This window comes from Lethenteron reissneri, chromosome 36 (genome assembly GCF_015708825.2).
Source record: "Lethenteron reissneri isolate LAM-NWPU_2019-01 chromosome 36, ASM1570882v1, whole genome shotgun sequence".
NCBI classification, from domain to species: Eukaryota; Metazoa; Chordata; class Hyperoartia; order Petromyzontiformes; family Petromyzontidae; genus Lethenteron; species Lethenteron reissneri.
Genome location: NC_083814.1, coordinates 7397500 through 7408795, shown reverse-complemented (window position 1 = coordinate 7408795; position 11296 = coordinate 7397500). Strand labels below are relative to the sequence as shown.

The 11296-nt window shown below is 44.6% G+C and overlaps 1 protein-coding gene across 1 annotated transcript; it reads right to left on the bottom strand.

Annotated features, from left to right (window-relative positions):
• Positions 1–998: 998 nt before the first annotated feature.
• On the bottom strand, positions 999–8685 carry LOC133351160 (basic phospholipase A2 4-like). Its single transcript, XM_061566153.1, has 4 exons — positions 8482–8685; positions 6085–6253; positions 3749–3855; positions 999–2033 (listed from the first exon to the last, which is right to left on the bottom strand). The coding sequence occupies exons 1-4, from the start codon at positions 8519–8521 to the stop codon at positions 1918–1920; spliced, it is 432 nt and encodes a 143-aa protein (XP_061422137.1). The 5' UTR covers positions 8522–8685; the 3' UTR covers positions 999–1917.
• Positions 8686–11296: the final 2611 nt, after the last annotated feature.

Genomic DNA, 11296 nt, shown 5'->3' with positions numbered 1-11296 from the left:
TAATGCCAGATCCATCCACAAATAAGTTCCAACGTTGGATTTGAAGCTTCTCTTCCAAGTACTCAAGACAAACACTTACCTGCTAGGCTATAGACCAGCGTTGGAAACGATGAGGCCTGGTTTGAGCTTCATTCACCTTGTGTCAACTATTGATTATGTGACAATTTCCAAGACGCTATTATTTGATATTGCTAATGTCCTCGACAACATTTCAATATTACCCACAATGCGATTGAAAAATATAACAATATCCCTATGAATGGAGCCTTAGGTGGTGCAAACATGTGAATGATCTGTTTCAGACCCATGGGACTTTGTGCAGAAATGAAAATGTGTGCTTCAGAGCATATTAAACCAAAACTCTCTCCACATATAAACACAAATACTGTGCGTCTGTAGTCCATCAGCCCATGGGAGATTTCTAGACTAATATTATACAGCAGCATTTTGTTTAAGCAAATAAACTATGGACCAGATCGAACCTTCTCGGTCTCATCAGCAGAGCCAGACTTGTGAAACAAATGCTGCTGGGTTACCAGATGTTATTGGCAAGGACACTCCATAAAAACTATGGGGTTCTGGTCTGAAAAGCTGTTCGACTAAGGAATATGGTTATTTATATGTGGAGAAGTAGAATGGATTTCAATGTGCTGCAAATGCTCTGATCACTTGGCAACCGAAATGCGTGCAAGACCAGTAAACACCTGCTGATATCCATGAGTGCTATCTTTTTTACGTGCCATGAAATAACCAACCAGTCTCAGACTACTTCTCATCACAATGGAGATGGTCACTAGTGTACAACACCATTTGCAGTCTTCTTGGTTCTTTCGGAAAAGTCACGAAAGAACCAAGAAGATCAATCCCTGCAGTCACGAAAGCTTTAAATCGACCATTTGCAGTCTCTTCGTTGTCATGCTAGGGAGGCGTTAAATACCAGAGACAGCACCTGTGCCATGTTTAGGTGTGATGTTACTTTCTGATGGATATTTTCACAATTGATGTTTCATACCTTTATTAAAGCAATAACAGTAATACTAATAATACATTAAATTTTTATTCATTCACTCTCGACCAGAGGTGCGGGGAGGAACCACAGACAGAAAAGCAAGAAGGCAGCAGCCATACGCCAACGATGAAGATACTTTCAGCAAAGCAACGAGTGTTTACATGTAGTAGGAAACCGTAGGACCCAGAGGAAAGCACATGTGCAAGGGGGCAACGCTGTATCTCACAAAGAAGGGACCAGATGTGATATGTGTCCACCTTTTGCTGCATCACCTTTCGCCTGGCAAAGTCAAGGTATGGCACCTCCATGCCCATATAGGAAGGGCGGTTTACAACATTTGTGTGATTCACCAACCCTCGCATCCACAGTGCTTGATTACAGGCAATGAGGTTGTACTGAATGATGTGTGTAGTATGAGTCTGTTTGATGGGATGTTATTGAATTCGGTGTTTGGAAGATTAGCAACCATAACCAGATGTAATGACATATTTTAAATCGTTCAGATATTTAATTACTTTCTTATTACGGATAAGCTTAAACAATTCTAATTATTTCCTAGATGTTTTCGAAATGTAAAATCACTGACATGATTTTGAACAAAAACATATATTGTGAAATAATATTCAGTTTGAATCAATGGAATTCAAAAACAATCACGCCAACGTAGATCTGCAGCAGAAATATTGTTTTAAATCATTAATGTTCCTGATTCAGGTTTAACTGGTTGCGAAGAAAAATGGAACGTTCTTTCTCAGCGTTTCACAGTACAGCAAATCTAAAGCAAACAAAGTCAAGCCTGATTTTAAAAAACGTTGAAATTGCCACTGCGTTGGGTTTTACTTAAGGTGGCATTGTACTGGGTTTTTCCAGTCTTCTTGCTGGGATTTTCCCTCCATTCCGTGCTTTGTCTAGCAAAACAAATTTTTCTTTTTGTTCGCAGGATTATATGTGCCCCTTGCGAAACACTCCACCACTTCCTTGTCACATGCACACATCTGCGCCTGGCAACTTCCGTCATCGTTACCTAGAAGATGAAGATACAAATACACATAAAAAGTACCATTGCATTAACATCAAGTCGCGTTCGCTTTCACACTTTCTTGCCACGAATGTCAAGATAATGTATGTATGCATGGATAACTTATTTTACACTCTACGTAGCCAACCGTGCTAATCGGAGGTGCGGGAAAGGACAGAAAACTAAACATATAAAAAGTAGTTAAAATAAATAAGTTTTACATCTAGAACAACAATGCGGTGTGTATGGCTAACGCTGGAAATTTTCCAAATACTTTTGCTTTACGTATTCCGTTAAAAAAAAAACCCCACAGACACTAAGTGGGTGTGGGAATGCAAAAATCTAGAGTGAAAACTCTCACCTCTACCAAAAAGTCTGACCAGCGTAGAAGAGTAGGCCAAAATAGCATCTAGAGGGGGGCTCTCTCTAGAGCTCCCTCTAAAGCAACCAGCAGTCGAGAGAGGAAGTCATTCATTGCACGGCTACTCTGCTTGGAAAACCCCCAACGTGGTCATATGATCTCGGCATAAATATAGCCACGTTGCAAGGAGCAGTGGCGTCACTAGGGGAGTGCGGGGCAGAGGTCGCAAACGGGTTTTGATTCCTTACCCGTATCCGTACCCGGCCGCACCAGGGTCTCAAACGGGTACCCGGCCGTACCTGTACCCTACCCGTACCCGACTGGGTACGGGTAGGGTACGGGTATCGGGTACCTGATTGCGACCTCTGGGATGAAGCCATGTTGCAGGCGCGGGTGGGTTGATTCTAGGAACTTGAATTGTGAGAAGAGACAAGACGTTGGGAAATGAGTGACAAACAGTTACTCACCAGTGACTCACGGCCTACCCGTACCCGGCCGCACCAGGGTCGCAAACGGGTACCCGTACCCGGCCGGGTACGGGTAGCCGGGTATCGGGTAGGGTACGGGTATCGGGTACCTGGTTGCGACCTCTGGTGCGGGGGGTGCGGACCGCACCGGGTCACACCATCAGAGGGGGTGACACCAAAATTAGTCTATACAATTTTTGTGCTTTCAGCAGAATTGTCTTTTTATGAAACAAAATATCCCTGTAGTTATAACAAAAACATTTTTTGTAAGCCCAGCTTACATGTACTCTATAAATATACCTACAAGGCTAAAACTATGTTAATTTACGTTATTAACCTTCTAATGCGCTCCGGTCAGAGCTGTCATTGTTGCCCAACTACAGTGACGCTTCGAGTCACGTGGTTTCGTCTGCACGCGCTACCAGCACGCGCTGTTGTGTTCGTCGCTGCTCGTGTTTTTATAGTCGCTGATTTTGTCAAATTTTATGGTGTTTTAAATACAATATTGTGGTAATTAGTATTTGTGAACCTATATCAATAACTTTTTTGAGAATGAAGTAGTAATTATAGGCAATCTTGTAATTTAAAGGTGTAATTTAAATGTTGCTAGTTGTTTACGTCACTATTATTGCCATTACATTCAATGATATACGGGAATTACGATTTACGAGTAACATTAGTACAAAAAACATTACGAAGGATTCTGTATGGTCTGGTATGGGAGGGGGTCCATGGGGCGGTGACACCATGAGTTACGCACTGGTTGACACCAACCCGAGTGACGCCACTGGCAATGAGTACTGTAACTGCAAATACGTCGTTACGAAGTACTACAGGTAGCTATGGGCCTGGGAAATCCCAGCGTTGAATGCCAAGGTTCTTGGGTGGCTTACCACAGTTGACCAGGGTGTCCTTACACGTGTAGTTATAGGGGGTCCACCGAGGCCAACAGCTATTAGCTATTAGTCTGTCGTAGCACCAGTCATGACGCTGGCAGCACCTGCGTGGATACAAACCAAGAACAATATAAACAACTGCATTTAAGAAATATTTCCCATGGCTACATGCGAAGGTGCGTGCTGAATTCCTTGTGCAGTATAGTACCTACGAAATGTGCTCTAACTCGACCGTACAATAACAACCTAATCAAAAGTTAGTGAGCTCAGGCAAGATGCGTCGCTTGCCCCCCCCCCCGCCATCACCACCCCCGTGGAGATGAAGCAAGTTGACTCGTTTGTTTGCCGGTGCTGGGTGCATCATTATAATGGCAGGATCGCGAGAGACGTTGTTGCCATTGGATTAGGGTGCGCTTGATGACTGCATGTAATGGTCTATTTATATGGCAAAACAAATTGCATTGATTAATTTTGCAATCAATAAAGCTGGCAATTTGGCGTGACATTTTTTTTTTGTAAATCAAGTAAACTAAACTACTAAAATAGCAGATTTATACTCTGTTGTATGGCTGATATTGCACTGCGCTATGATATCCCAGCCACATTCACCAACTCACACTAACCAGCATTGTCAACCATGCTAAAACAACCCCAATGATGACATGGCTATATGAAGGACATGTAATATGTCTTACAGAGATGTTTTTCTTTTCAATAATTTGTGTATTATATAACAGCATCATCTAACCAAAAAAACATGACAACTTTTAATTGATTGCAAAGCAGTCTATATTTATATAGCATTTTGCTCATTAGGTTTCTAAAGCCCAGGGGCTGAAATTGATTTTGGCTTCAGATAAACACATTGGCACTCTCTTTGAGACTGGCATTAAGAGCTGTGAGTTTTAATAGGCGTCGAATATATGGAAATAGTTAAAATTTTACCTATAAAAATTTTCTCGAAAAAATGTAGGTTAACTGGAAATGTTCACTCTCCGTCGCATTATTATAGCGTATATAATGCTGTGCCATGCAGCTACTTAATAAGTATCATACAGTGTAGTGCTATTTTATGCAGTTACTTAATAATGCTCAGGTAGTTCGATTGTATGCGGTTATTTCATATTTGGAATGTTGCCATGGTGTAATGGTTAGCACACTGAAGGTTGCAGATTCGATCTCTCGGCGTAACAATCGATCTCCTGTTGCAACAATGGACACGTTTCTTCAATCTCACTGCCTCTGTCCACCCACCCTTGCAGTATTAATTGGGGCAACACGCCCAGTTGATCATCAGGCCGCGTGGGGTGCGGTAATGGTGACGGTTACGACAATTTCTTTATCGCCTGTAACATTGCAAGACATTGACAATGGCGATACGGTGTGGGTACAGCCACCTCTTCCATGGCGTCCGGCCTGCATGGAAGAGTGGGTGCCACGGTGGCTAGGAGATGTTAACTACCACGCCTGGTATACATGAGGTCGTGGGTTCGATCCCGATCCTCACGCCTGCTGCTGTATATTTGCTGTTTGGATGGTCTCCCCGTGGTCGTGTCCCCCGGTTTTTTCCCCTCTACATTAGAAATATGCGTTTATAGCATGTGGCTAATATACTGGGGGTTTGAAAAAGATGGACATGATTTTAAATCGCTATATCTCTGCAACCACGAACCGCCCATGAATGAAACTCTTTCCACTTGAAAGGGCGGGGCATAGAGTTTCAAATGATTACTGCTAGATGCCTCTCCCAGCGCACAAACAGCCCCTAGCCTCAGTCATTCGCAAGCCAGAATGCCTCAACGTTGGATAGGTCGCACGGGACCCCAAGACTTGGCGCTACACTCTTGGCCCCCAAGATCCCCAGACATCATCACACCCTGCGACTTTTTCTTGTGGGGAAACGTAATAGACCGTGTTTTTGTGCCACCATTAGTGACAGAATCACGGCAGTGGTGACTGCAGTGGAAGAAGACACTTTGAGAGGCGTTTGGGACGAATTCAACTATCGTCTCGATGTTGTCCATACAGCAGGTGGAGGGCACATAGAGCATTTATAAAATGGATAGTAAAACTTGATAACTCATTAAACCGTTTGTAACTTTTTGTGTAATTGTAACATGTTGCCATCGTGAAATATACTGCTTTGAAATTGGGTCCATCTTTTAAAACAAGCCACTTCGTTGAGCTGTCATTCGTTGAGCAATGTCGCTTTGAAATGTAACTATATAGCTCAGTGGGCCTTACCTGGTAAAATAAAAGAAATAGTTTAGAGTGGGCCATAAATAAGTGCGTCATGTGTGCAACATACATGTTCCGTACGTTGCCTTTCTCACCCGTCAATTTCGTCCACCGGAGTTCCGCTCCCTCCTATGCCACACCAGTTTCCATAAGCATTGTAGTCGCACGCGTGTTTCCCAGTGACACACTTGATGAGCTCCGCCAAGTTTATCAAGCTCCGTGTGTGCCTCGCGTGAGCATGGCCATCTGCACAACCTACAAGAACTGTCATGGAGTAAAAAATAAAAAAAAATACGCGCTCGTCAGCAGGTGTATGCGTCTCGGCTGACGTTAGTTTACGCATTGCTGAATGGAATAATAAGGGAGTTGTTAGCTTCTCGCTATGTGCTGGCGGAAAGCTCTTTGTACATTTCGAAATTATTTTGAACGCGCGCAGTTCGCGCATGATGCCCAACGTTTCGCCGTACATCGGACACGAAGTAACACAGCTCAAAGGCCAAAACCTATGCAGTAATACAATCCGTATTTATAATGCTTATGTGTTGAAACAGTATTTCACGCTGATGCGCATATCAGTCAAAACGCGTCCATCTAGGCCAGGGGTGGAGAACGTTTGACCCGTGGGCCGTATAAGGGCCCGCGAAATCATTTGGTCTGGCCCTGCCAAGGCAATCGCAGGCGGGACTCGAAATTCAATCAATCTAGGAGCAAACCTGGAAAAGCAGTTGCGAGTAGCAACATCATCAACACCAGCTAACATCACACGCCTCACCAAAGAGAAGCAGTTCCAGCCATCACATTAGGGGTGTGAGTTAATTAAATGTTGGACCAAATATAACGGGCTAATTTTTTGGTCGATCGTTTTGTATGGCACGCGAATGATGTTGTAAATATCCAAATGGGTCTGAGAGGTAGTGTAGAGTTTGTGGCTACTACTATACATGAGTGGAAAAGCAGTTGCGAGTAGCAACATCAATACCAGCTAACATCACACGCCTCACCAAAGAGAAGCAGTTCCAGCCATCAAATTAGGGGCGAGTTAATTAAATGTTTGAACAAATATAACAGGCTAATTTTTACGTTAATAATTTTGTATGGCCCGCGAATTATGTTATAAATATCCAAATGGCCCTTGACAGAAAAAGGTTCCCCACCCCTGATCTAGGCAAAGAGTAATTTCAAATGTACATTTCCCGAACCAGTTTTTCTCGTGTGGTTGGTTGGGCTTTTAATTCTCCGTTATTTTCTCCCCATTTATCATTTGTGAACAGTTTATATGTATATATACGTGCGATACAAGGCTGATGGGTGTGTATTTCTTCAAGACATTGTTATCACCTGAACAGAAGATTAATACATGAGCCTTGTGAATGAGGTGCTTCTTTTTCAGTAAAACTTGAGCGAACACGGCTGCTATTCTGTTTGTTCTTTTCTTTAACTTATGGATGAGAAACACAGACGTCGACGAAGGGAAACATAACAAAAGCTGTATAGTGCCCAAATAATCTTGGACAGACGTGTGCTTGGAATTACTCTGAGTGACAGAAAGAGCAATAGATGGATTGCAAAACACACACGCACACGCACAAGTTAGAGATATTATACTGAGCGGTATAAAGAGTGAGTGGGCTTGGCCTTGACATGCCACTAGAAGAGATTATAAGCAGTGGTCAAGAACAATAATGGAGTGGCAGCCAAAGGGGAAAACAAGTAAAGTCATTGGGAGTTCAGTTGATTGTTGCTTCGCGAGACCATGCGACGAAGCAATGGCTTTGGAAGGCTTTCATTCAGCAGTAGATAGATTATGGCTCATGGTGATGATGATAAACCCCTATATGAACGAGTTGCATCCTGTTATTTGTTATATTATATTCCTGCTTGGAATTCCTCTATCAAATATATTTATTTTGTATTAGTCTATTAGTTTACACAGAATGTTTAAGACTACAGTATGTAACGTATCATCTTTTTTTTGAATAATCAACGAAACATTTTGTCAGTGATTATATATTTTATAATCTTTTAAACTGCCTCTGACTCGCAATTTTAAATAAAATTAATACATTGGTAATGACTTCAATGCAAATTACTATTCAAAGTTATGTTTACAATTGTGTTGAGCAAATATCAAACGCCCTACTTTATGCGATTCTCACTTCAATTCGGGTTATGACTAATAAGCCATCATTGCAAATGTAGATCGTTTACCATAATGGGATACATACTCTTTGGTTCTTTCAGGAAAGTCACGTAGGTATAAAACATCAAATAGATCACGACTTTTTGGGCACAACACAAGCGTCCGTCATCAGGTGGGAAAGCACGTCGTGATCTATTCTATTTTGTTTAATACCTACGTAACTTGACCGAAAGAACCAAAGAGTATGGTTTCCTGCAGTCACGAAAGCTTCAAATTAATAACAAATACCTTTTAACGTGTGGGCAACTTCTAAAAGTATCGCAGCTCTTATTTCGCTATTTATTTCACGTACCTGCGATTGTCAAAGCCACTGCCAAAAGCACGCCTGCCATTCCTTTCCCCAGTTATGTGCCACTCCAAAAGCTTTCGAAGTGAGGTCTGCTCCGGTCCGTTTCTTGTACTCTATGTTTATTATTACTCCGTCCTAAATATATATAAAAAGCAGGAGAAAAAAAATTACTTCCTTGTAGCCTCGTGAAGTGACGACGTTCACTGCGTTGGCTCACGAACAGGTTTTGTCCGGGGTGGGATTTACCCGACCTGACCGCATTCTTGTATGTGCATTGCACGCATACGTGTGCCTTGACGTAACCGCCTATGTGCACTGCAGCCTAAACTCGTGAAGCATCTTAGGACTAAACGTTTCATCGTAATAACACTACCATGCACAGAGTTGTAGTGGCGTGACTACAAATATGAGAATATAACAAACACAAGTTGCTCACAAATCCCCAAGACGATGTATTTTTTTTATTTTTTTGGTGATACAGTTCATATATAACAACACACAGCCAACTTATCAATCCAATTGTGGACGAAAGCATTATCACGCGTTTCCATTCTGTGCTTGTTTGACCATACTTCACCATGATGGTTAATGTGGGTTGGCGAAAGATGTGCTCAGGACTGGTTCACATGTCACTCGCCACTGGTCACCGGACTCACATCGTGACGCTACCAACAACCTGAAAACTTGTTTTGCGATTGAGAATAGACCGGCGCATAACACACGCCGATTTCATGTACAAACACTCAATTTTACATTGTTGTCCAAACATCGGATTCCAAAGAACACAGGATGAGATGTTACTATCCTTTGTGCAAGCACTTCCAAGAGTTCATGAACAGTGAGCCTGGTGAAATTTGGGGAGCGCATCGTCAGTAGTGAACCTTTGGGTCCTAGGGTGTTTCGGCCTTTCATACTATACACCCTCCCCAAAGGCGGCCAGCGACAGGGTGATCAATCCTACGCTTGCGTCCCATTCCCAATTAGTCATAGGAGTTGCCTTGTTGTTGATAGCCAACATCCCATCGCAATATAGGACAGCAGAGCGTAGGCAATTGTTGGCACCAGTTTTGTTTGCCTACCCCAGGGGTCGGCAACCAAAATAACAAGAAGAGCCATTTCTTTCCAATTCGGTACAAAATTCAGTATTTCAAGAGCCGCAATGCATCTGAGTACATACTGTACATACTGTACATATCATCAAGAAGCAGCCCGTAAAGAGCCGCATGCGGCTCCGGAGCCGTAGGTTGCCGACCCCTGGGCTACCCACTGATATAGTACTGTATGTGGTTTCCTGTGCCTCTGCATCGGTCTCTCTCTCTTTCCGAGAGTGAACAAAAACTGTGCGTGGTACACATGTTTATTCTGTTATTATTATTGTGAAGCCAATTAAAAATATAACAAGATAAAAAAGAATATTAGTAAAATATATCCATTACAGACAATACATTACTGGTACTTGTGTAATGCGGGCGCGGGCGACCTCCCGGATGTGACGTCACGGAGAGGTGGAGTTAGGTGACGTGGGAGGAAAGGTTAAGGTTCTTAAGGGAGGAGACCGGAAGAGGAAGGCAGAACGAGTGGGACTGGACCAGAGTAAGGCCACGTGGGCAAAGCCAAGGGGTGGCAGCGGCGGCCAGCGGTGGCCAGCTAAGGGAGCAGCCAGCGGAGCTGCGAGAGAAGACAGCGGTGGGGCGGCTGGAGAGAAGGCGGACGAGGAGCTGCGGGGAACACAGCCGGCGAGGCTGTGTGTGAGGGAGAGGCTACGAGAGCGACGAGAGGAGAGAGAGGCTGAGAGAACGACGAGGGGAGAAACTGCAGGAGAGCAGTATCAGTGTCAGTATAGAGTCTTATAGAAGGACAGCCGTGCGGGTTAAGAGAGAAGAACCGAATAAAGGACACCAAGCCAGACATCGTGGTCGAGTCCTTTATTACATTGGTGTCGGAAGTGCAACGGCATGTCGAAACAAGTGAGAAAGAAAAATGTTCCAGCGCCGGCATCGGCTTCTTCGTCCGAAGACGAAGACTTCCCTCCAAACATGGATCCTGCCAGGGTGGTGGAGGAGAGCCCTGCTGAAACGAGTGCGGGGACGGGAGTGGAAGATGTAGCCACAGTGTCAGGGCCGCCGACACCATCAGACGCTGATCGGCGATGGCTGCAGGTGGCTGAGCAACTGGAGACTCTCAAGGACGCCCTGGGCCAATTGTGTCATCTCGTCACCCCAAGCACGGCGACGGAGAGAGCGGAGAGTGCTCCACAGGCCGCCACGGGTTCTTCACTCCCGGCGCCATGGGCCACGCGGCAGGAGGCCGCCATCTTGCGCGTGCCGCGGCGGGAATCCGCCATCTTGACCACGCCGCGATTCGACGCCATTTTGAATTTGCCTCCGGAGGAACCATCGGCGGAGGGCGGAGTGAAGCGAAGTCGGAGTCGCCATCTCACCACGGTCAAGGAATTCGCCATTGGGGGCGACTGGAGCGCTTTCGCCTGCAGATTTTTAGCGGCGGTCCGTTCTGCGAGATGGACCGATGCTGAGGCCTTGGAAGTGTTGCCGACTCTTCTGGACGACGAATCTGTTCGTTTTTTTCGCTCCATTAAGGCCGAGAAGAAGAGGACATTATATGGAGTTTTTCAAGAAATGGCCGACGCCTACGAGCCACCTGACGACGCGCATCGGCGATTCGCTCAACGACAACGAGCGCCCGAGGAGTCGCCTGTGGCGTACAGGGGTGCAGTGCTTGATTTGGCTATGGCCGCGTATCCAGATACAACGCCTGACCTGCTCGAGCCTCTCATCTTGGGCAAGATGCTCGAGCTGTC

Bases quoted from the DNA above. Each gene is read 5' to 3' on its own strand.
- LOC133351160 (XM_061566153.1), bottom strand. From the start codon at position 8,521: ATGGCAGGCGTGCTTTTGGCAGTGGCTTTGACAATCGCAG. The intron at 3,856-6,084 runs GTGAGAAAGGCA...GTATCCACGCAG, and splicing joins CCGGTGGACGAAATTGACGG to GTGCTGCCAGCGTCATGACT. The intron at 2,034-3,748 runs GTAAGCCACCCA...TTCATCTTCTAG, and splicing joins GGACACCCTGGTCAACTGTG to GTAACGATGACGGAAGTTGC.